The 26,607-nt window shown below is 45.5% G+C and overlaps 1 protein-coding gene across 3 annotated transcripts in view; it reads right to left on the reverse strand.

The window, feature by feature from the left end:
• Positions 1-1,119: 1,119 nt before the first annotated feature.
• Positions 1,120-26,607, reverse strand: part of TMEM121 (transmembrane protein 121) — a 140,548-nt gene continuing 115,060 nt past the window's right edge. For all 3 annotated transcript variants that reach the window (XM_090048804.1, XM_090048803.1, XM_090048802.1), the window contains one exon: positions 1,120-4,208. In XM_090048804.1, coding sequence (XP_089904930.1) covers positions 2,430-3,368 — 939 coding nt within the window. In that variant the 5' untranslated portion in view covers positions 3,369-4,208 and the 3' untranslated portion in view covers positions 1,120-2,429. The remainder of the gene's footprint in view (positions 4,209-26,607) is intronic.

Below are 26,607 nucleotides of genomic sequence, written 5' to 3' on the forward strand. Positions count from 1 at the left end.
GACAGCTTCATACTTTGCTCCCCCTGTGCATCTGTGGGAACATGCGTCGGTGGAAGGCAAAACATCCAGTGTGGTTCCTTACCTGCCAAGTGGGTTCTGTGAGCATGTTAGAAAGTTTAATCAGAAGCTGTGTCACACATTTTCTTTAGTCCTTCCATGTTAAGTATGGAGTTTGTTCTCCTGAGAGAGCAGGCTCGGAGACTAACCCACAAGGTTGGGCCAGTAGGACTTCCAGGGCCAGAAATGGGAGCAGAATTAACAGCCTGGTGTTTTGGGGGAGGAAAGCAGCATGACACCCTGTTGAAGAGGAGGCAGGGAGGAGCAGCAGCACAGCTGTAGTGTGTGTGGCAGGAGGAGAACGGCAGTGGGGTAAAGGTGGCTGAAAAATAGAATCTCCATCCTTTGTGAAATCCCAACATTTCAAACAGGGTTTCCCTCTGGGCTTGGAATGAAAGCTGGAAACATCTGTGAGAATTCAGGAATGTTTTCCTTTGTAACCAAAATATCCCCCTCTTTCCCCCAGCCCGCCCCCACAAATCCTTTTAGAGCCAGATTATTAGATGCATCTGAAGCATTATATTATAAAGAGGCCAGCACAGAATTATCCCATTTGAATTTGATTTTTTTCAACTGAAAATTTCCTTGCAACTGAAGCACCCCCCACAAAACATTTCAGTGCTGAAAAAAGGTTGATTTCTGACAGAAGACTCATCTGCCAAAAACATTTTTAATAGCTCTAAGCAGCACCATGAGCAGCCTATGGGGACCACGTAGGCCAGAACCATGCTCTGTAGGGAGAAGGGGACAGGGGACCTGGCTATACCACAATAGACAGTGTTTTGGAGTGTTACTGTGAATATATACTCTACCTAGTCACTCCTACTCTGCCCACAAGGATTCTTAAAAAGTATCATGTAGCATCTCTCACGAGTCTGCCCAGCCCGAGAGCCCAAAAGCAGCACTGGTCACACAGTAAAAAGCATCAACATGTCATTGTTTTAGAAGTTGGTGTATGTGGAATTAGAATGATTGGGCATGGCTTTTTTTTACGGCAGTAGTCCCTACCACCTACATGTGGTCTGGAGAAGGTGGTAATGACAGGCTGCTTTGGCTTTAGAAGAAAATAAGTGAGACGGGACGTGAGATGAATTATTTACTCTACGTGCTCCATGAAAGAGAGACAAACTTGTGAAGCCCATTTGTTCTCATTGGGATTTTATTATGGTTCAGCTGCTCCCACCCCAGGGACCCATGTGAGCCCTCCACACCATGCACATACCCAAAGGGAAGGAGATTTGTATATGGTGCTGAGTCCCAGCCCTCCTGCCACCACCTGGCACAAGTAGAGCTTTCTGCAATTTTTTGGAAATATTTTATTTTAAAAAATATAGTAGCTGTGGAAAGCAGCCCTCTTTATAAACACTGATGCTGGAGCAAAATGCATCATCGTTATCATCATTATTATTAGCTTTCCGTGGCATTGGCTTCCCCTTGTGTTGATGCTGGCTGGTTTCACCAGAGCAGCTGCACTGCCCTGCATCATATGTTCTAGTCAGGAATGTTTGTACCACCAGAAAGAGAAAGAAAGAGGGGGAGAGAGAAAGACCCTTCTAAAAATAGAAATATTGTGCTGAGTTGTTTGAAGTGAATGAGATACATAAAACACCAGCATTAGATTAACATTAGCTTGTCAAATATTGCTCCTAGCAGAGTTGGTTTAGTGCACTGGCAGAGATGGATACCCCCCTGCTTCCTTTCCAACCGGCAACCTTAGCAGAATAGCACAAGGCGAGATATATTTATAGTGTTGGATGCTGCTCTTTGTATAGTTGCTACTGGAAAGAAGAGTCAAAGGAGCTGTTTCCAGGAGATTGCCAACTAAAATAAACCATGCCCCCTACCAAAACCCCCCAAAAACCCAGGTTGGAACTCCCAGGTGACGTTATAAATAGGAAACTGTAAACACAACAATTTGAAAAAAAGACACCTACGATCACAGGATTTACTGGTTCAAATACCCCTCCCCTATCCCCACTCCATAAAAAGGACTCTGGTAAGAAAAATCTTCATTCCAGACTTGGAGCAAAAGTGAGGTTCTTAAGGAAGGGAGAGAGACAGAAATCTCAGCATCAGGGAACTTGTCTGGGCAGGGAGAAGTGGGTAGAAGGAAAACTGGGGACATAGCTGGTTCAGGTCCTTTGCAAGTTCATTTGGTTTGTCTGGAGGACTCCTAGGGTTATACCTGAGATGAAGAGGTCTAGGGGACACTCCACGGTTTGATTAAAACATGGTAGGGGTTTTGTGCCTGGAAGAGCTCTCCCTGCTGGGACTTGTCCTTCACACCCACCCCATGCAGTAAGAGAGCAACATCCCACCTCCCTCCACCCCCAGGGCAATCTGAGTAAATGCTGATGTCCAGGGGTGACTTGTCATGTATCCAGAATCTCCCTGGTAGGTGACGGCTCATGAGGAATGCCCTGTGTACTGTGGATAGTCTGATTGTGAGAGAGAGAGTTCTGCTGGAGCTCCAGAGCAATGGCATTTTGTGGGAACTCTTTCACCTGTTTCTTATATTCTAAGAAAGTGCATGCCTTAGTGGCTATGGCAATGATGTTCTTGCCAATAAAGATAGTGGAGACCCTGCTGTCTTGGAACAAGACCATGTTAATGGCCCGGATGAATATAGTGACAATATTGATGGTGACCAGGCTAAGGACAGGGTAGAGCATCATTTTCTGTGGAGCTATGTGCTCCCCTTGCATGCTAATTTCACTGAGAGAGACACAAGGCAGGATCAGGAGCAGAATGTAGCAGTAGAAGAACATGAGCCCTTCTGCCCAGATTGGCAGCCCAGTCTTGTGTGGTTCCCACAGGTTGGCCTGAATGTCTAATATATCCAGCAGGTCGAGGGCCACCCAGAACAGTCGTCCCCGTAGATCCTCCTTTTTCCTGAAGGTTCGTATGTACTCCATGCTGTCCAAGGCCACCAGCACCAGGTAGAGCCCTGGCACACATATGGACAGAAGCAAAGTGAGGGCCTTTCTGGCTACCGTCTCCAAGTTCTTCTTGTCTGCTTTGTAATTCTGAAATATGAAGTACAGCTTAATCTCCAGCACAAAGATGTAGAGGAACCATAGGATCATGGCATAGCCCCGCTTAGCTGTCTTCACCTCAGCCCCCACCCATACTGCCACATAGCGTAGCACAATGAGGAAGCAAATGTCTCCCACCAGAACAATGATGCAGACACCAATCTTCCGAGGGCCTTGGTTCTGCTCCACCAGGTAGGCGTCCATGAAGGCCATGCTGGTCATGATGACAATGGTGGTCAGACACACATGGCGCTTGTCAGGCGGTGGGAGCACCATGGTGAGATGAGCTGGTCTACTGCTTCTTTGCCCCCTTGTATTGCTTCATGCACGAGGCTGCCTTAGGAGAGAAATCCTGCTGGTTGGGTGAAGAGGGTCAGTGGTGATCAGCAAAGCACCAAGGCCACCAGGCACGTCAACCCACTCTTCAATATCAAATGTCCCAAAAGGCTGAAGGAACAGATCCCTAAACAACCTCTGCCTTCCAGCGTCAGGCAACAGTAGCAGCAGAGAATTCCACTGTATCTTCCACATCAGCCTTCATAAAAGCTGACCTACAATCTTAAATATAGCCAGCTCTGCTATTTAGCCAACACAGTTCTGTCCCCTGGAGCCTCAGTCAGATAGTCCAGTGCATTTCCTATCACTCTCCTCAAAGACTCTGCCAGGTTTAAAAAATGTAGGCCTCTTTAAGAAATCTGATTTCTCTATTCAGGTTTTTCATTGTTCTCAGTAAGAGGGGAAAGAATGCTCTCTCTATAGCTCACGAGCAGCAATTCAGTGTCTCTAATGTGCTTTCTGGAAACAAGCCTGTAATTCTCATGCAGATCCCTGGAAATCAGTTTAATTATCAAGCAAGCAAATCAGATTTGTAATGCTAGGAACAAGTCAGGGGGGTAACAAGGGAGAAACAGCTTGATAAAGGGTGCCCATCTTTTCCTGAATGGCCCAAAGTCATCAGGAATCACGGTCTTGTGGCCTCCCAGTACCTCTTCTCACTGAAATTCACCTTCACTCTTGCTCTGGCAGAACTCTTGTTTATAATATCCATGACAAATAGTGTTTGCTTTTCTTGAGTCCAAGTTTTAAGTCCTTCAGTGCTGCCTCACAGACTGGGATCTGAAAGAGATGAAGGAGAACACAAAGTAAGGAAGGGCTTGCCAGGTATAGGAGCACAAGGTTGCATTTCTTGATGTCCCTCAGCCTTAGAAACATGTACACCAATACTGGTGTTGGGTAAGGGAAGTCAAGTGCATGTCCCTCTTGCAAAAGAACTCCATTCACTCACAACTTAAATACATGCAAATATTAAGCAAGCCTCTCTGATCCGATTTGTGTAGATCTCTCTTTGCTCAGGGAGATGTCTAACTCTTTTCTGTCCTTACTGCATTGACACTTTAGAAAAGACAAATCAAAGGGGTGAGGAATAGAAATTGCAAGACTGTGGAGCATTCTTTCTCTCACTTGTAAAAGTAAAATAACCCTTGCTGGTTGTAGTGTAAGGATATCAGGTAAAGGCAGGGGTTAGAGACAAGTGATTTCCCAGGAGATTTGTGTACTTTGATGAAAGTAGTTCCCAGATCAGAAAAAATATACCAGTTAGGGCTTCAACTGAAAAATTAGGAGACTCCTTTCCTCATTGCATAATACATTTGCTGAAAAATACAGTTTCAGAGCGACCAAAGCTGTTTGCCAATTAGTGTTTCACAGCCATCTAATAAATTGAACCTTAGGAAGGGGAACATTCCTTTCAGCAATCTGAGTTTTGACCAAATGATTGGGAGAACAAAAGGGTTTCAGTTTTTAGCAGTATTTCATACCACTCCAGGAACTAGACTGGTTAAAGACTACATCTGACTACAGATGCATGAGAATACTTTAGTACCCAAATAGGAATGGCACTGAGTCCTGGGAGTTAACTCTTTGTTAATATCTTTTATGAGTGAATTACCTGTGCTGCTCTTCATTGTTCTGATGTATGTTGTGCCTATCTAATTTATTTTATACCCCCTTAGAAGCAGGAATGAAATCTTTTTGGATGATAGTCAGTCTCTGATGGCTTCAAGATGATGACCATTTTCTTAAACAGAGTGAAGTAGCATCTTTTGTGATTACAAGTGAGCATGGTGATAGCTTTTTGTTTGGAGATGACATCTTTAGGATCACAGTAGCCCAGGTTATTTGTCTAACTGGTAGAAAAGACTTCTACTTCATGATTTAACAAGCTTTCTCATGTGGAGATGAGAGAGAAAGAGAGACCTATGGGATCCTGCAAGGAAGGTTTAATAGGGAAAAAACCTGTTCCAGTCACACACATCAGTGAATTTGCCACTCCAAAAAATTGCAGAACCAAAACCTACCCTACCTTTCCCTGGTAGTACCCTCTTTCTCCATTTTCTGCAGTAGATGAAACCATGGGTTTAGGGTTGAACAGTACCCTTAGCAAATGGCCACCTTGGCAGAGGTCTGTGGTGTCTATATTGCAGGCTGCTATTAGCCTCACATTTCTGCCACTCCTGTAGAGGTCCGCAGCTTACTGAGAATCCGAGCAGGTCAATGCAACAGATGCTGCTGCAGCCACCTCTCTGTTGAGACTCTGATGTTTATTTTTTGTCTGAGTTTACATGGAAGTAATGCTGCTTGAGCTGACATATTTGCCTGTCAGGCCTGCTGATGTTTTGAAGGTATAATACCCACTTGCTGAGACCAGAGCACTGTTTCATTTGTCTGAGATTGGATCTGGGGTTTGAGGGATGCAGAAGTGCCCTGAGCTGCAACCACAAACACGGATGTGCAAAGCAGCTCCGGCATTTGCAGTCCCCCCAGTGTCTGTTCGGATCTGTATTTGAGGGCAGGGAGATCTAAAACCAGGTTACAGCATCCAGCTGCTTCGGGGGGCATCATTACTATCCTTTTCCCTTTGGCAAATTACAGCCCCATTTATCCCATGCATGATGGCGAATGTGGGAGCCCTGGTGTTCTGGGCAACTGGGCCTTCCTTCTCTAAGGCCCTTGTTGACAGCATCCAGGTGGGGATGGTATTGAGGGTCTCTGCTGCTACCACATCTACTACTATATAGAGGCCCAGGGGCACATAACCCATACCCACCCAGTGTTGTAAGTGGTCTGCTGTTAATAATGACAGCTTACTATGTATGTAGGTTAATAATCCTGTTTTGTTAGAGAAAGTCTTTTAGCTCAGGGCCTGTGTGAAGATGCAAAGATTTCACATGATTTCAGTCCTTGTTGGTCAGTGGGGAAGTATTGTGTTTTATTGTGTTTCCTTGCACTGCCCCTTTAATACCAAAGCCCTCACGTTCAGCACTGCAGGTTCAGTTGCTTGTGGAAGTTTTGCAGCTCTGGGAACTCCATGCTCTCTGCCGTGGGGAGCCAGGGGCTTTTTTGGATCCTCTCCCTCCACAGGACTGGGCTGGGTCGAGTTAGAGACAGAGCAGGTATAAGATCTGCATACATCTACTGATGCAACTGTTAAGATCCCCCCAATATGATTCCAGAGAGTTATAATAATAAATGACTGTTGGTTCAACACAGCAGTGTCCAGAGTGTGTTGCTGAACTCCCAACATCTCATCTGGCGATGAGGATGGGATCCTTTGCTGAAAAGAGCCCCCTAGATTGTGGGACGACATTCTGAGACCAGGCTGTGTTTTGTGATCAGAGGGAAGGTTTTTTTTTCCTTCTTTTCTCTCTATTACAGCTCATGTTAGTTAAAATGGCTACATTGGGGCACATAGAAGCATTTGATGTGAGCCAGCTGGCTTTTTGGGACTCTTATGCTGAGAGGCTATCCTGTTACCTGGAAGCCAACGAAGTGGAAAACCTAGCACAGAAGTGCGCGATCCTCCTGACAGTCTGTGGTGCCCAAACATTTGCCATTGTTCGCTCCCTCACAGCACCTGCCTTACCAAACACTAAGACTTATGCTGGACTAATTGCCCTGCTAAAGACACATTTTTGCCCCAGGCCATCTGTTACCCTGCAGAGATTTCATTTTTTTAAATGGGACCAAAAGGCCAATGAAGGCATAGCAGATGAGCTGGCTGAGCTCTGTTGCCTTTGCGAATTTTGTGAGTTTGGTGATCTCCTGGATGGCTTGCTTTGTGACTGTCTTATCTGTGAGGTTCAAGATGAAGCAATCCAACGTTGTCTGCTCTCTGAACCAAATTTGACCTTGGCTGCTGCACAAGAAAAAGCCTTGGCAGCTGAAGCAGCGTCCAGTAACATGAGAGAAATTCACCAGGCTTTCTCCTGCGATGTCCACTTACTCCAAAAAGATCAAGAACCAGAACATCACCAGCAAATTCAGTGGATTATACCTTTACCAACAGCACTACATAAGCCAATTAATCCACAGACATGTTTGAGTTATGGTGGCCAACACAGACAAAGGGAGTGCAGGTTTAGGAATGTGGAGCATTGTGCCTGCAAGAAGGGACACACGGAGGGTTTGCCTCTGGAAGGCCAGTCCCAGGAGACAAAAAGACTTGGGCAAATGTATTCATTCCCAAACCACTCACAGATTAAGGTCCTCCCCAGAACATGAGGTACAAAAACTATATTTGATTTAAAATGTTGGTGTTGAAACTCAAGGTTCTGAGATGACTGCAACTGTAGTAATAAATGGAAAGAAGTGGACTTGAGTTTGGGAGTATCCCTCATAGATGAAAACACATTCTTCCAGTTGTTTTGGCACCCTGTCCCCAAGTTATTGAAACCTGAGTGTCATCTGCATGACTACAATGGACAGTGTGGAAACTTTGGGTAGTTGCAGTGTCGATGTCCAGTATAGATCTGTTAGACAGCATCTACCCCTCATTGTCACCAAGGGCTCCTGCAAAAGTCTTCTGGGTAGAAACTGATTCTTGCCATTGGGAATCAGTATTCAAGGTGCACATAGTCTCTGCACAGAAAGTCTGGAAAGGCTTGCAAGGCAGTTTCCCCAGGTATTCTCTGAGGAATTAGGAATTTACTCTGGTCCTCCTGTGACGTTCCAAATGAATCCTGTGATAGCCCCTATCTTTATGAAGGCTTGGAACATACCTTTCACACTGCGGCCAAAAATTGATGCAGAATTAAATCGCTTTATGGCACAAGGGGTCCTTGAGCCAATTGTACATACAAGCTGGGCCACACCAGTTGTTCCTGTTTTAAAACCTAATGGCAGTGTTCGCATCTGGGGAATACAAGTGCACTGTTAATAAAGCACTTAAGCAGGATCTGCACCCAGTGCCTGCCATTAACCAGTTACTGTCTGTTCTTGCAGAAGGGAAGGTTTTTCCCAAACTAGACCTCGCTCAAGCCTACCAGCAATAGATAGTGGATGAATAGGCTGCTGAGGCCCAAACAATAACTGCACACCAGGGAGCGTTCTGTGTCAAGCGCATCCTGTTGGGAATTTCTGTGGCACCAGGAATTTTCCAGCGGTTCATGGAGAAAATGTTAGGGGGAATTCCCAGGGTTGTTCCATACTTTGATGTATTGATCATGGGGCTGTCTAGAGAGAAACTCACTGAGAGACTCAGAGAAGTTTTACAGAGATTTGATAAAGCAGGTATCAGAGTAACAAGAGAGAAATGTCAACTGGGAGTTTCCAGTATCAACTTTCTGGGATATCATATTGATGCTTCTGGCATTCACTCAGTTGAAGACAAGGTCAAAGCAATACACGATGCCCCTATACCTAAATGCAGACAGGATGTTCAAGCCTTCCTAGTACTTCTCGATTTTTATCACATCTTCTTGAGAGACAAAGCTGCCATAGCAGAGCCACTTCGTTGTTTACAGGATAAAGGAGCTCAATGGAAGTGGACTTGACAGCACAACGAAGCCTTCCAGGGCATCAAGAAGTTGCTGACCTCAGACTCTGTCCTTGTTCACTATGATGAACAGAAGCCACTGTCCATTACTTGTAGTGCCTCGCTGTTTGGTGGTGGTGCTGTCCTCAGGCACACGTTGTCTGATGGCATGGCTTTTTACTCAAGAAAAATGACTTCATCCAAAAGGAACTATGCACAGATTGACAAAGAAGCATTGGCAATCATTGCAGGAGTTAAAAGTTTTCACAATTATGTTTGTGGCCGCAAATTCGAAATCCGAACAGACCACAAACCCCTTATTGGAATTTTTACTATGGACAAACCAACTCCTCCCATTTTGTCTCCCCATATGCAACCCTGGAACATCATACTAAATGCATATGACTATACACTCGTGTACAAACCTGGGAAAATGATTGCAAATGCTGCTGCTTTGAGCCGCCTACCACTACAAATACCTGATTGTGCTACTCCTTCACCAGTGGAAGTCCTCATGCTGGAATCCATGCCAGTAGCCCCTCTTCAAGCTGATCAGATAGGAGGGATAACTGCAAAAGACCCTATCCTTGCCTGTGTCCTCAGCTGGGTGTGGAGGGGCTGGCCTGCAGACAAATTGGCTGAGGAATTCAAGCCATTTTCATCCCATCAGCATGAGCTGTCTGCCTGCGAGGGTTGCCTCTTGTGGGGAAATCGTATCGTAATTCCAGAAGCAGGACACCAAATCATACTGACAACACTGCACACAGCACACCCAGGCATTGTGAGGATGAAAGCGCTGGCTAGAAGTTATGTATGGTGGCCAGGTAAGGACAATGACAGAAAGGGTTGTGAGGGAGTACAGCATTTGTCAAGCAACCCGTTATAATCCACTGAAGGCACCAGTATTCCCTTGGAAAATGACAAATGAACCCTGGTCATGCACCCACATTAATTTTGCTGGCCCTTTTCAAGGTAAGAACTTCTTAATTGTTGTTGACTCATACTCAAAATGGCTTGAAGAGATCACTGTCTCAACTCTTGCATCAACTGCCACTATAACAGCTCTCCATCAGCTGTTTGCAACCCATGGGGTGCCCGACACTATCGTTTCTGATAATGGCAGTGCATTCACCTCAGCAGAGTTCCACGATTTTGCCAGCCACAACCTCATTCAAACTGTTACCATTGCTCCTTGCAGGCCACAGGCCAACGGGCAAGCTGAGCAAATGGTGCAGACTACAAAAGATTCACTGAAAAGAACTGTTGTAGGAGACTGACCTACCAGGCTGGCCAGATTTCTGTTTGCTCAACACGTAATTCCTTGCCCTACAACAGGGTCCAGCCCATCAGAGCTGCTTATGGGTTGTCATCTCAAGACATGCCTTGACCGTGTTAACCCAGACCTTGCAAGAGACAGGCAGTTTAGGAAAGAAAAGGAGTTGGACTTTGCATTGGCCCCTGGTACCTTACATCTTTTCATTTCACAAGAGACTGTGTTTGCTCAGAGCTACAGGACAGGCCCACAGTGGGTTCAGTCTAAAACTGTAAGTGCCACAGGACCTGTATCATATACAGTCCAGATTGATGACAGACAAGTTTGGAGATGTCACATGGACCAGCAGCGTGGATGTTCTCCTACTGATAACCCTTCACCTGAGCGATCTCCAAGCACCAGTCCACCACCAACAGACATGGATTCATTGGAGAAGTGCCTCCCTGTTTCCACCAATGCAAACCCTCTGCCATCACCATCAGAAGGAAGCGTTGCTGTTGAGTCTCCAGATAAGCTGATAGGACTGTCATCTGCTGAACACCTCACTGAGTCTGGTTCTATGGGAAAACCACAGCAGAAGTGGAGTCCTCCTGAATGGTTGGTTGGCTATTCTGTCTAGGGGGAAGGGGTGTTGTGTCTTATTCTGTTTTCTTTGTATTGTCTCTTTAAGGCCGAAGCGCTCATGTTCAGCACTGCAAGTTGAGCTTGCTTGTGGCAGTCTTGCAGCTCTGGGGACTCCCTGTTCCCTGCCATGAGGAGCCAGAGGCATTCTTGGTTCCTCTCCCTCCACAGGACTGGGCTGGGTCCAGTCAGAGGCAGAGCAGGTATACGATCTGCATACATCTACTGATGCAACTGTTGAGATCCACCCTGGATATGATTCTAGAGAGTTATAATAATAAATGACTGTTAGTTCAAAACAGCAGTGGCCAGAGTGTGTAGCTGAGCTCACAACATATCAGGAAGATGATTCCCTAGAAGGGTGGAGAGAGTAGATTCGGGTCTTGGCTTCAGCTCATGTGTCTCATTGGAGTAACCACTGTGTTGATGGTCTCTCCGTTTCATCCAATTACTGTTAACTGCAGGTTCAGTAAAAGCTACTGGGGGCTAGACAGTGCCCCCTCTTTATTTGGACAGTGGTCATCTCACTGAGGAATATTTCTACTTCCTTGTCGCACTGATCTTCCCCTCATGGCTGCCCAGAGGGCCAGCTTTAAGAGGTAGGATGGAGGACTTGCTCGGAAGTATCTACCTCGTGGCTTGATGGTTAGATCAAGTTGCTGAGAAGCTCAGTTATCTCTTTGTGTGTATTTAGTATGGAGTTACATTTGGATGTATAAATAACACCTAGATGTGTAACACTGAACTAGAGTTTGGTCTGTGGTCTGCTAGAGTTTAGCTCAGCACTTGTTCTATATTCTGGGGAGGGTCTTTTTCATAGCATTATTGCTCAGAAGGGCATTTCAGTATTTGCAAATGTTTCACAAGCTGGAACTGTCTGAAATCTTGTGCAAAATGGATGGAAGGGTCAATGAGCAACAGTAAGTGAAGCTACCCTGCAAGACTCAAGGGCAGTATTCAAAACTATTCACAGAGCCCCCAAGTCTGCAGTCAACACTCAGTATTGCACTCATCACTCTGAGTACTGTGCTGGCTGCTCCTAGCTGCCTTTAGTGCTGTGATTTGTTCTTTCTTGAGCTTTCAGATAAAAATATATAGTCATTGCTGTAACTGCTTTTTAAACTCATGCCAGGTTTTAGAGGGGATTTATAGCTAAAGATGGATAATTCCAGATAAATTAGGTGTTTCAAGAGGAAATGGGTTTTTTTTTCCTTTAAGTATTTCTTCTTTCAAAAGACAACAGTTATTTAAAGGGCTGTGGATGCCTTGTAGAAAACTTCACAGCACAGTTTTATTTAGAAACAATTCTGCTTGTAAATCACATGCTTCGCATTCTTCCTCCCTTCTTTAGTACTAGATGCCATCCAGTTACTGCTGCCTCTGTCTGGGACTTGAGGTGGGGAATAAGCAGATGAGATTTCCAAAGCTCGCTCTAAAGAAAAATTGCTTTGGGGGTCGGGGCAATGAGATACCCCCAAATTAAGATTCACAGCAGAACTATCTCCCCCTGGAAGGGTTCCCCCAGGAGGAATCAGTGACACGGCACAGACATTCTTTGATTTTCATATTGTCCATGCTGTGTGGCCCTAGTGGGTACATGCCAAATGGTGAGGGATGGAAGACAAGTCTACTTACAAGCTGCTGCAGTGTTGCACCTAGGGTAATGGTTAGAAGTGTTTGCTCCGCTGCAGTTTGCTCATTGAAGCCCAAGGGAGAGAAGATTGGTCATTTGAGTAAGACCATTCTACTGGGTGATGAAAAGATATGTAGGATTAGCCAGGGGAGGTTGAGGGGAAGCATCAGTCACTTAGTATGTGTCAAATGACTAAGCTGTGGCACAAGAGACAACTATGCTAGGGAGCCACAAAGCCTCTCTGCGTGCCTCAGTGTACCAGCTGCAGCCACAGGGCACCTGGGCAGCCCTGTGTGTTGGTGCAGACAGAGGCATAAATCAATGTCATCCTGGAGATTCTCTCCTGAGCTCTAAGTCTAGAAAATGGCTCCAGCCATACGATGTCTGTACCACGCCTCCAGTATTCCCAGGGAGGGCTGAACTAAGCATTCCCTACTACCCATGTCCATTCACATGCATCAAGTCTAAAATGTGTACTCGGCCTTGTTGAGGCCGCAGCTGGAGTACTGCGTCCAGTTTTGGGCTCCACAGTTCAAAAACGATGTGGAGAAGCTTGAGAGAGTCCAGAGGAGAGGAAAGCAGAGGTCAGGAAAGCAGACCTTATGAAGAGAGTCTGAGAGCTATGGGACTCTTCAGCCTGGAAAAACTCAGGCTCTGGGGTGATCTGGTGGCCACATACAAGTTCATCAGGGGTGCTTACCAGGATCTGGGGGAACATCTGTTCACCAGACCGCCCCAAGGGATGACAAGGTGATTGACCACAAGATGAACATGAGCCTGCAATGTGATGCTGTGGCTAGTAAAGCGACCAAAACGCTGGCTTGCATCCATAGATGCTTCTCGAGCAAATCCCGGGACGTCGTTCTCCCCTTGTACTCGGCCTTGGTGAGGCCACAGCTGGAGTACTGCGTCCAGTTTTGGGCTCCACAATTCAAAAAGGATGTGGAGAAGCTTGAAAGAATCCAGAGGAGAGCCACACACATGATCAGAGGTCAGGAAAACAGATCTTACAATGACAGGCTGAGAGCCATGGGACTCTTTAGCCTGGAAAAGCGTAGGCTCAGGGGTGATCTGATGGCCACCTATAAGTTTATCAGGGGTGACCACCAGGATCTGGGGGAACGTCTGTTCACCAGAGCGCCCCAAGGGATGACGAGGTCGAACGGTCACAAACTCCTGCAAGACCGTTTCAGGCTGGACATAAGGAAGAATTTCTTTACTGTCCGAGCCCCCAAGGTCTGGAACAGTCTGCCATCAGAGGTGGTTCAAGCACCTACATTGAACACCTTCAAGAGTAAATTGGATGCTTATCTTGCTGGGATCCTATGACCCCAGCTGACTTCCTGCCCTTTGGGCAGGGGGCTGGACTCGATGATCTCCTGAGGTCCCTTCCAGCCCTAATGTTTATGAAATCTATGAAATCTAAGGTCAAATGGTCACAAACTCCTCCATGACCATTTGAGGCTGGACATAAGGAAGAATTTCTCTACTGTCTGAGCCCCCACAGTTTGGAATCGAATGCTGCTGAAGGTGGTTCAAGCACCTACTCTGAATGCCTTCAAAAGACAACTGGATGTTTATCTTGCTGGGATCCTATGACCCCAGCTGACTTCCTGCCCCTGGGGCAGGGGGCTGGACTCGGTGATGTTCTGAGGTACCTTCCAGTCCTGATGTCTATGAAGTTCAGCTATGAAGCCACTCCAAGAGTGTGAGGCACACTTGAGGCTCAGGTACATAGTGTGGACATACCATAAGTGATTTAAGAGTCAGAGCCATGCTAGTATATAATGAAGACAAGAATTGTCTTCTAAAGAACTATCCTTCCTGGTAACCCTGGCAGAGCTGGTTGGCAAAATCTTGAAACCTTGAAATTGAAAGAAAACATTTTTTTCTCAAGTAAAATCTTCATTTAATCAGTAGTGAGTTGTTTTTTTCTTTGTTTGGGTTTTTGTTTTTTAAATTTTTCTTTCCCCAAGATTTCAGAATGTGGTGGTCTGTCTGATTTTGGAACAGCTAAATCCTGAAATCTTAAAATCACTCAGGAAACAGAATTTCCATCCTCCACTCAGCTCTAATCCCTACCACTTAGATTTTGTCCCTAGCTTCTACAAGACTCTCGCTAGAGATGAACAGGAACAGATCTTAAAGTTCAGATTTCAGACTCTGAGGTGTTTCAATAATGAAAGCTTCAGGAGTACCATTTTCTCATTATTTCTAGTTATTCCATTTCCCCTCAGGAAGATCAAATTGGGCAAAGCCACAAAAATCATGAAAAGCTGGAAACCAAATTGCAGGAGACCCCCGAAAGACCTAAAAGGCAAATTGTTGGTCTCTCTGCAGGTCTCGATAGCAATGAGGGGTAAGTTAGTGCACATACAAATGAAAAGCATGTTTGCCTAGTGCTGTAGAATGAGATAAGACACACACACATTACTGCTAACCCAATGAAGAGAATTCAATTTAAAGCAGCCTGAACACTTGGATGGCCACTCATGTAGATATTTACTTCATCAAACAGTATCCGTAACAAAATGAACTCGACCAGCCCTAAGTCATTTTCTAAAAATCATATGACCAAGTCGATGTCTTACTCACGTGTTCAAACTAAGAAACAATGAATCACACCTATGCAAGTCATGCAGAAATTTCCAACCTGCCTCTGGATTAGAATTCAGCCTGTTGTACAAGGTTTATTCAGGATATTAAAAATACCAGCAAAGAACTTCATCACTGCCAGAGTTGTGTGAACAGTTTACAACAAACAGTTTGTCTGATGGATGTAGTCCTCCATTCCATTTGTGAATTGTTCACAAATAACTTCTGAAGTTTTATGAAGATTGGTTCATTAGTTTCAACTCTTCACCTTGCAAGTTAGATGAGAACACTTTAGCCTTGTGATTGGTGAAGCAGGTCCCATGATTTCATGCACACATCCTCTTTGGTTGATTTCAACATTAAGAATCAAAAGATTTTCTTCTTCATTTTGTAAACTATCTATGAGCGTTTTCAAAATTCCTTGTGCTGACAATTTTATTTTAGATCTGTTTCTTCTAAAACCCCAACTCCTGCAGCCAGGTTGCTTAAAGAGAATATCAACTGGAATTTTGCAATAAAGTAGCCTCTACAAGGACATTTTTGTTGCAAAGTCTGAAAACTTGACCTAACTGCAATCCTAAACAGCCAACATCTAGAATGAAATTTAAAAAACCCCAAGAATTTCTTTTTAAATGTAGTGTTAAAATCAGGTGAATCTCATGTATTTAGTTTTGGTTGGGGAAGAGGAGGACACCTGACTTGTGATTTTTTGAATGATTGTGTTTGACAGTGCTTCATTCAGAAGTGTTTGTTTTCTCTGATATAAATAAGACACAAATGTTTTCAGAATGCCCTAAAAGAGAACATCTAGGCCAAATATGTATTTCCATAAATATTCACAAAATTTTTGCTTTCCAAAAAATTCTTGCAGCTCCTCTGAATGTTGCTAGGGAAAGAAATTAAAGGATCACAGTCCAGCAAAATAAACCAATAGTTTTTTATTGGAAACAGTGCTTGGCTAACACAAGCCTTTGGGGAACGGTGTCATAATAGATTATATACACAGGTAGTTTACAGGTCCCCTGGGAGCTCTAGCATAGCCCAGGTATTTGCACAATACTTAAACCTCTGTAAATATATGACTAGTCAAGTAAGAAATTCAATCAACAGGTTACAGAACAAGTTGTTCTAGTGCTAATAACTTATGCAAATAGCAGAATTAATTATATTGGGAAAACTAAGTGTGTTCCATAAATTTCCTAATCAATACTGGATTCAGCTTAGCTGGCCAAGTGTGTCTGAAGGCAGCATAAGGGGCAAAGCCTGGAAGGATGGGGAAGCAGAGGGGATGCACCCTGCTGACAAATAAGGGCAATGTAGTCAGTAGGGAAGCTATGCTCCCTGGTGGGATATGGTAAAAACCAGTCAGAGAATCAGGCCTCTTCTCTGATGCTGTAGGCTGGGAAAGAGAGGAGAAGGGACCATGCCTTCTGATTTGGGAGGTATGTGACTTGTTCAGTGCTCAGAGCCCTTTGATTAGAGCACAGCAGTGCCTCGGCCTCTTCATTGTACAGCTTTTTTGTTAATGGTATGATCACAAAGGTAACCAGTTTGAAAGCTAAAGGAATGTGCAAGAGAAGGCCATGTTGATGGTCATGGCTTAAAATAGCCCTATTGACTGATATCTCTGAATTACCTGTAATCTCTTCAGAAAAAGAGCAAAGGCCTATCATACACATAGATTTTGGACTAGCATGTCAGTAAAGGGAATAACTACAAAGTGCCCTTATGACGCTATAATTGTCTCCCTGCCAGGGGTGGGGGAGGATTGTACTGCTTCTACTATTTGGGTGTTTGATGTTGAAATGCTGCCTCACTCTATTAGGTTCCTTTGAAAATGTCTCCCTGTTCCTGTGAAATAAATGATAATGTTCACATTGTTTTTAAGGAATACAGACCTATGCAAAACCAGGACCTTATGCAGGCTAGACCTTTTGCAAAGTGAAACAGGACAATTTTTCATTGGAGAGGTATATTTTAAATGTCAGCTTGTATCTGTACTTCAGTTTGGTGTGGTTAGTTCAGGAGTCTGGGAGTCCCACATGCAGAACTGGATAGAAAAACAAGAATTTGCCTGTTTAAAAAATTCAGCTGAAAAATGCTCATTTAAATTGCAGTTGAAAAACGTTGGTTTCCCACAGAAAACTGCTCAGTGAATGAAAATGAAAGTTTTCACTTTGTTTGGCTTTGAGCTGTTTGGAAAATATTTTTTCCCTCTAGTTTTGACTTGGGATCAATATTGGAACAACAAAGAGTTCTAACATTTACTTTCAGTTCGGGATTTTTTCAGGATTTGTTCCACCCTTTGCCCCCTGCCCTGTTCCCTGATCCTCCCTCCCCCCCCATTTACTTTTTTCCTCACTAGAAAAATGGGGTTAGGAAATAAAAAACATGGAAAAAAGGAGAAACCTTCCTTTTTTGTATTTTCATTTTGCTGTTAAAGGGGAAAGGACTTAAATCATGGGAAAACAAGTGGGAGAAGTCCTATGATAATAACAATCCTAATAAATCTTCCCTTCTTAGAAATTCCAATGTTTGTGAATCATGTGACCATTTGGCTAAGTAGAGAAAGGGATGGTGGGAAAGATCAGGGAAGCACTCCCATCAGCTTGCTTGGGTTATAGTGCAAGACCCTAGGTAGGTGCTTACCAGAACCTGGAAATGCACAGACAAGCCAGATCTTGGGCAAAGTAGTTCTAGTGACAGGCTCTCTCTTTGCCAGGGTGGTGGTGTGGAATAGTAAGGAGGGGGATCATTCGAAGTGTTACATAGGATGTGGCATTGGAAACAGGATGTAGGCTCTGTCCTAGGGCTTTTAGCATGACAGGAGCTTTTCTTCTGCCTCTTGTTTGAACTCAGCTAACACTTCAAACATCAAGAGAAGTGTTACCACCCCCCTCCCCAGTTACCAGTTATAGGAACAGCAGATGGCACGCAGCAGGACAAACTCCTGGGAATAAGCAGGGGTGCTGAGCCCACGGGATTCCTCTGAGGCTTCACCATGGGTGAACAAGAATTTCCAGGTCAGTTCTGAAGGCTATTCTGTTCTGTAGGGGCCTACAATTATTTATAACCCTTACCAACAAGAATATCAAACACCTCTGTCCCTGACTGTATGAATCTATTCCATCACACAAAAAACAACAAGAGTTGAGTCCCATTTACAAACAGCACTCTCCCTCCTTTATGGGAATGGGCTTGTGCCCATTCCCACATCTGGTGGAGAAGGTTTGCTGTGCAAGGGTTTGCAGTTTGCTAGGAAGGAAATAAGGGAACCACCCTGAAGTGGGGGCAGTTATCAAAAGCCCAGTTAATATAACACAGGAACACAAGGACTGCTATGCTAGGACAGATGAAAGGTCATCTAGTCAGTATCCTGCCTCTGACTATGGCAAGTAGCAGATACTTTAGAGGAAATGTATTAGAAACAGGGCACCCTCCCTGTCACTCCCAGTAGGCTACATCTCTGGTTGTTGTATTTAATAGTCCTTGATCTACCTATCCTCCATGAAGAGCCTGGTCATTCAGCTGTAGGAAAGAGAAATGAGCTGAACAAAGAACAAGAGATGAATTCACGTTCACCACCAGATCTGAACACAGTTGTGCACCAAGCCCCTCTGTGCTGCATCTGAGGGAACTTTGGGGCATTGTAGTCACCCATGTACAGATCCCCCCCACAAGCCCGTTCTAGGTACCTGCTCTCCCTCAGCAGCAGTGCTGGTTACTGCATTCACAAATCATGTGGTGGCACATCATGGCACACATCACCGACACAGACAGAACCAGCATAACTGTTTGGGATGGGAGGTAGGAAATGTTTGCAGTGCCACTCCATATCAAGGACACTAGGCCTGGACTCGTGAAGCTGGCTTCTAATTCTGCCAATATGAGGCAGAATCTTCTCACCTCTCTGTGCCTCTCCCCTACCCCTTGCAGTTGTGTCTCTGGGTTAGGAGCCCCTTAGGGCAGGGACTGTCTCTTATGACATGACTGTAGTGTACAACACCTGGAACAGTGGGGGAGTTAGTGGAAGGCTGCAGGCACTGTTGTAATAAATATACTAATAACCTGCTATAGCTGTTTGTGGTGAATGGGCACTTGCTTGGCTTGCAGAAGTGAAGGCCACACCCTAGAGTAAAGCCATTAATAAGTGGGCTAATAAAAGGTTGAAAGATGTTGTAAGCCCATTATGGGCTCAACATATGGGTATTGCAGAATATTTCCAGGAATCCATGGACCTGCTGAAGTCTTTAATGATCAATTAATCATTTTATGAAACATCTATTAAGCACACATTTGCAAGTTATAAACAGTGAATAAGTAGAACCTAAATAATGTGCATCTCACCTCAAAGAGAAATTCTTAACGGGACTGGTGAACCTTTCTGAAGAAGTGCTTTTACAGAAGCTATTATTTGGGATCAGCTCTCCATTCATCATGCTGATGGGGAAGAGGCCAAGCTGAGCGAGTGGATTTGACAGTCATGCGTTATTGTTCCCAAGAGTGGAAGCTTTAACAAATCAAGTGAACGATGCCTCCTTGTTAAGAATTCAATATTGGACTGGAATATGTACACCGGGGCGGGCAATTATTTTGGGCAGAGGGCCATTTCCTGAGTTTCAGCAAGCCTTCGAGGGCCGAATGACAGGCAGCCCAGGGCAGATTAATATTAATTTTCTAAGTTTTTTAGGAGCCCTGCAGGCCAGACAGAATGGCCTGGTGGGCCACATCTGGCCCCTGGGCCACTTTTTGCCCACCCCTGATGTACACCCTCTAACTCTTCATCCAGTGGAGAGCAGCTAGGACAGATGGACATATGGATGCACACACTATAAGCTACTGATGAGCAAGGTTAGTTCCAAAAGTGAGCAAACCTGATCAGATAAACCAAATCCTGCCATTCCTTTCTACAGTTCAGCTCTCAGCCAAGTGGTGCCTATGGCTCCAGGCAGAGCTAACTGAAGTAGGGGCAACAGTGCAGAAGTCTGACCTGGGATACAACCACAGATGGGTTTGAGCCCATTTTTTTTTTCTGCTGCCACAGGAAAACTGGATGTATTTGAGATCACAGGACCCATCAGGGTCAAGTCTCAGCTTCTCTGTGGCTGTGTCTACACAAGACACTTAATGCACAATAGCCTAATAACACTGCACAGTAGCTCATCACCGCATGGACAGTGCTAATATGCTACTGCACAGTATTATCAAGCTACTGTGCAGTAGCATCACTAAAATGGCATTTGTCAGTGCTACTGAGCAGTAACTGTAGTTACTACACATTTACTTAGTATTTTATTAAGCAATTACTAAACTGAATGAATGCATCAATGAGGCTTGTGGGAAGCATCTTGCCCAGCACAGGGCAGGTTATATCCTACATATAATCAGCATAGGGCTGATTATGTGTAGGATAGGAAATCCCTGAGCTCAGGATAATGCCATTCAGATCAGGCCTTTACTCTGAGATATCCAAAAGGGGAGTTCATGGGGGAGAAAAGGAAGGTGGAAATCCATATAATCCTGGTTACTGCCGTGTCTTGTTGCAGTCGTAGCTCATCTCATGCCATCAGCTCTCGGGTCCGTGACAGAGCTCATCAGTGAAAATGGGAAAGGCTCTTTTGAGAACCCCCCATTCTTTGCAGAGGCATTGTTAACTTCTGCACTTATCTCCAATTCGAGGATGATCTCTACCACAGCTCATTTTTTTGCACAGCTCACTTTGCACTAGTGATGCAAGGGACTACAAATCCATGGAGGATCAGGGTGTTCTGAATTTGCTTTTCACAACTTGGTTTTGAGGAGTGACAGCCTTTGTGAAAGGAAACCCACAGCCAGAGCATATCCCCAGTTCCATTAGTGCTATAACCAGGAAGAGCCTATTAGTACATGAAGGCACTTGGTCTGTCCTCAGTATGGCAAAACTCTTACTAGACTATTGCAGAAAGTAGTTGTTCACCACAGAGTCAGAGCAGCTTGTGACACCCAGGGCATGGCAATAGCAAGCTGGCATCTGGAAGGGAAATGGGTAGCCAGGCACACTGAGCTAGTTTGCTATCTGAGTTGCTAAACATTTTTGGATTACAGCCAGAGCATTTCCCTTTGAGACTCATGCTTGTGGTTTCTTTCTCCATTTTATTCTTGCTGCTTTCTTTCTCCAGCTCATTTTTCACCTCAACCTCACTGATGGTACTGTCCTACTAATCAACTCATACTGATACCCCTTAATTGTAGCTCACAGACCCTCTTGCTGTTCAAGACCAGCAATACACATAAAACTTTGCTAATATTATTCAATTCAGACCCGTCCCCCTCCAATATTCCACATCAAAAGTCCCCCATGCACAGTTCTTTCAAAGTCCCTCAAATATGATTCTCAGACCCATATAGTATTTCAGCTCTGGGCTGCTATGCATACATTATTGAAGATGTCCCTCAATCCCAACTTGCAGCCCTCTCCTATCTGGCTCTGCTGGTGCCCCTTAATTCTGAACAAGAGCCCAAATTTATTTTAGCTCGGTGACCCCCAGCCCAGCTCTGACAGTGGCCATCCCGTTTGACTCCTGGCTGCCTGCTCTAGATGCCCCATCCCTGAACTCACGCCACAAAGAGTTCGCTGACAAAGCTTGATCATAATTTGCAGCCATAAGTTCAACCCTTCTTGCATGCAACCCAGGCAGGGCTACAGATAGAGATTTTGGAAGGGAATCCCCAAGTGTATTTATCAAGTCGCTATCTTGGCCTCAGGAGTGGCTGATGAAAGCAACTTAGCAACAGAGTATTGAATTTCCTATAACGGACTGGACTGCTCTCCTCTAGTTCCCAGCCCACCCTCACTGTAACCATGGCTACATGATCAATACTCAGTTTCCTGTTGGCAATAGCCGTCTTTTTATACAATGGGAGCACCCCTGTAGCTTCTGGACCCTGTCCTCTCCCTGTCCAGCTCTTCACTGGGATCAGATAGATCCCACGTCAGTCAAAGCAATGCCAAATGTGACTGACCAGCAATGAGCAACTTTCAGTCAGCTGCTGTAGCCCTTTGATTTATTGTTGCTTGGACAAGTTTTACAGCCAGAGCCTGGAAGCAGCCCTTGCTCTGCTCCTGTCCTGGCTGGGAAACCTTGGGCCACAGAGGATTTATAGTAACTCAGTGAAAACTGACAGATGAGGTGCTGCCAGAACTGACGATAATGTCATTGCCTCTATCTGCAGTGCTGCTGCTGGGGAAAAAAAAATGCTGCTCCTATAAATTCCAGCCATGGTGCAGTTCTGGTGCGACGGTGCTTTCTGCTAGCAGGGGTGTTGGTTATATGGGGTATCAGGGATGTTTATACTGACTGACACTGGGATTGTGTCTGAGGTACAGTGTAATCACCAACTAATCTAGAAAAAAGGCCCCACCCAAGCCCTTGCAATCCTGTCTTCCAAACCTCCTGCAACCCTGTCATCATAGCTCAGTCTAGACAAGTCATGCCTTTGGCTTGGGCCTTTCTTTTTCTTTTTCTCCCTCAGATTAGTACCACAATGTCATGTGAACCAGGTGGCTCTAGCAGTTTGCTGCATGAAGAAATGAAACTGGCTCAGCTCCCCAATCCAAGTACTTTCAGCAGGAAGAAGTCTAGGGATCTGGCTTTTTATTAACCCACTTCTTTCTCTCTGTGTATGGAAGGGAAGCCAAGTGTTTCAGTGTTTATTTTGTTTTTTATCAGGCTGGTTTTTCTCCTTGTGTTTCCTCTCTCTCCTCACTGTTAACTTCAATCCTGACCCACAGCTGTTCTGAAATTCCAGTCCTAGGCTGCACACTCACAGCTTTGCCAGCATCCCTAAATCTGAACCCTTAGCACCCTTGCTTTTCCAGCCCCAGGCTTTCCATGCACTCCTCTGTGCTGATGGCTCTCCATACTGGTCCACAGGTCTCTCCCAGGACCTTTGAGTAGCTCCAGTTCTTAGCCATATGCTTTTTCTAAGAAATGGAGGCTGAAGAACATACAGTCTCACACTTGACTCACTGGCATGTCTACTGCTTCGTGTCTGTAACATGTTCATTTTAGAAGATAATACCCAATCAGCTCTGAAATGTCTGGGACTGATCTAGATGTTAATGATCAGGACCCTGTTGAATTTGGTGTAAACCCAACAACTGGACAAGCCAGACTCACTGAATTCCTTTTTAATAATCAGATGGTAGGGTGAAGTGGTTACCTTAGGGGATGGCCACTACCCCTGGCCATACCTTGGCCCCACTCCAGCAAATTCCCCTACCACCAAAAAGTTCCTCCATCACTCATCTCTCACCAACCTCACCTTTTCTCTAGGTCCCTCATCTTTTGAATCAAGCCCTCAGCCCTCATAATCAGCCCTGCAGCATCCTTTCCTGATTGACCAGGGACTATGAGCTGGGGCATCACAGCAGTGAGAAAATGAGCTGGACACACAGCTAGCCCTACATATGTGAAGACCCTCTGATGAATACCAGCTTTGGGAGAAGTGATCTATGAAATGGGGAATCAATTTAATAAGCACATCCAGGGCCATTTGAAGCCTCAGCCAAGCACCTTGTTCAGAAGCTTATCACAGGACTGATGTGCAAACACAAATCGTCAGCTTCATTCGATTGTATCTCTGGTTTAGCCTCACTGCTGTGAACAGGATTTGGCAGGAGCAAAATCAGGCAGACTGAGATAGATTTCTTTGAAAGGCTTCACCCAAGTCAGCCTCTGCAGAAGCACATGATCAGTGGATGGTCCAGAGCCCAGTGTATGGGGTAAAGCCATCCCAACCTCATCCATGAAAGCTGAACGACTAAGTAACCTAATAGGATGTGGCTGGGACTTACTATGGGGCACAAGTACAAGAGGAAAGCTGAGAGGGGCTGTTATTAGTTCTGCCTCTGAGCTCTAGGAATTCTGGTCCAGCAATCCAGCATGCTCCTTGCTCAAGGAAGAATGTCTCCATCAGTGTGGGCCTGAGCCCCTTGAAGAAGGAGGTGTGTAGCTAAATAGCGCTTTACAGGAGAGGCAGCACAAGCTGGACTTTCTCACAGACACTGTGAGTGTTCAGCAGGTGCTCATTCTCTGCATATGTAACTGTGGTTCAGGTGGAGGCTGAGAGCTGGGAAGCAGAGAGATTTTTAGCTTCATCCTTTAGTCTCTGAAATAGGAACTATGATCTCTTCTAGGCCCTGCAACAGGAAAAATGGCATGGCTTGGAATATCGGAAAAATATTTGGATGCCAAACCTCACAAAGCAGTCTGAACTGTTGCTGCTAGGTTACAGTTGACACTCGTTAGCAGTAACACGCCAGTCCCCAGATGCTATATTGCTCGTATGTTGCTGTTATAGGGAGTGTCACCCAAGTATATGGTGGGAAAATGTTCCCAGGGGAAATATTGCTGATAAGAGGTTGTTCCTTTTACCAGGAAGGAGTAAATGAATGTCATTTGGGTGTCAAATGACTACAAATGAGTGTCAGCTATTCCAATTCCCATTCACACCCTGTGCTCAGCTGATGGATTCCAAGAAGGAAAGAACAGGATGGTGCCTTCTGGCCACAACCAAGGTCCATTCCCTAAGCAGAGGACCGCTGAAGAACCTTTGTGCCCATATTCTCAGAGGGCCTTTCTGTTGGCTGTACAGTCCCTCTACATTGCCAAAGCCCTGTAAAGCAGCATAGCTGAGAATTGGAGCCAGTAAAAGGTTGGGGGTGCTGGCACTGAGATAGCAAGCCTCAAGGATCTGTGCTTACTCTGACCTTGTACAACCTCTGCACCAATGACCTGCCACAAACCCAGTCATGGAAATTCATCTGTGCTGATGACATCTGCTATGGATTCCAGGCCCGGACTTTCTCTGAGCTAGAACGTATTCTGAATAGTGATGTCGCAACACTAGCTGACTACTGCAAGACTTGGCACCTCCAACCAAATGTCAGTAAGATAATTTCCAGTGTTTTCCACCTACACAATGCCAGTGCTGCCCAGGAGCTGAACATCTACCTGAATGATCAGAGGCTGCGGCATGAAGCACAACCTGTCTATCTGGTTGTGATGCTAGATAGGACATTGAGTGACCATGAACACTTGAAAAAGACAGCAATTAAAGTTAAGAAATGCAACAACCTCCTTAACAAGCTGGCTGGGTCATTATGGGAAACAAGAACCTCAACTCTATGGATGTTGGCTCTTGCCATTTCATATTCTGTGGCAGAATACTGCGTGACAGTCTGGAACTGGTCATCACATGCCAGACTCGTTGACGTGCAGCTAAATTTCATAGAATCATAGAAGTCGGGTCGGAAGGGACCTTGTAGATCTTCAAGCCCGACCCCCCGCCTGGGCGGGAGAAAAAGACTGGACTCAAATGAGTCCAGCCAGGTAGTCATCAAGCCTCTTCTTAAAGACCCCCAGGGTAGGAGCCAGCACCACTTCCCTAGGAAGTTGGTTCCAGCTCCTAGCCGCCCTAACTGTGAAGTAGTTCTTGCGGATGTCTAATCTAAACCTACTCTCCAATAATTTGTGTCCATTGTTCCTTGTCATGCCAGGGGGCGCTAGGGGAAACAGCGTCTCCCCTAAACCCTTCTGGTCCCCCCTAGTGACTTTATGGACAGTCACCAGGTCCCCCCTCAGCCTTCTCTTGTGAAGGCTGAACAGGTTTAGGTCCCGCAGTCTTTCAATGTAGGGTCTGCCCTATTGTCCCTGGATCATGCGGGTGGCCCTCCTCTGGACCCTCTCCATGTTGTCCACATCCTTCCTGAAGTGCAGCGCTCAGAACTGGATGCAGTACTCTAGCTGTGGCCTGACCAGTGCCTCATAGAGGGGGAGGATCATGTCCTTGGGCCTGCTCGAGATGCATCTGTGGATGCATGACAAGGTGCGGCTGGCCTTCCTGACTGCATCCCCACACTGCTGGCCCATGTTCATCTTGGCATCAATGATGGCTCCAAGATCCTTTTCTGCCCCCGCACTAACGAGAAGGGAGTTCCCCAGCCTGTAGGTATGGTGCTGGTTCTTCCTCCCCAGGTGCATCACCTTGCACTTGTCAGTATTGAAACCCATCCTGTTCTCATCCGCCCACCCCTGTAACCTGTCTAGGTCTGATTGCAGCCTATTCCTCCCTTCTGGCATGCCCACATCCCCCCACATCTTAGTGTCATCAGCAAATTTGAACAGGGTGCTTTTTACCCTGTTGTCCAAGTTGCTGACAAAGGTGTTGAACAGCATGGGCCTGAGGACTGAGCCCTGGGGGACCCCACTGCCCACATCGTTCCAGGTTGAAAATGACCCATCCACCACCACTCTCTGGGTGCGGCCCTCCAGCCAGTTAGCGACCCATTTGATGGTGTAGGTGTCAACACCACAGTCCCCCAGTTTTTTTAATGAGAACGGGGTGAGAGACAGTGTTGAAGGCCTTCTGAAAGTCCAGGAAGACTATGTCCACTGCTACCCCTGCATCTAATGATTTGGTGACCTGGTCGTAGAAGGCCACCAGGTTGGTCTGACAGGACCTGCCTCTAATGAACTGGTGTTGGTTGCCCCTAAGCATAATCTCCCCTGCTGGCCCCTCGTGGACATGCGCTATGATA

The sequence above is a fragment of the Crocodylus siamensis genome, chromosome 5 (genome assembly GCF_052110815.1).
Source record: "Crocodylus siamensis isolate JL-2025a chromosome 5, ASM5211081v1, whole genome shotgun sequence".
NCBI lineage: Eukaryota > Metazoa > Chordata > Crocodylia > Crocodylidae > Crocodylus > Crocodylus siamensis.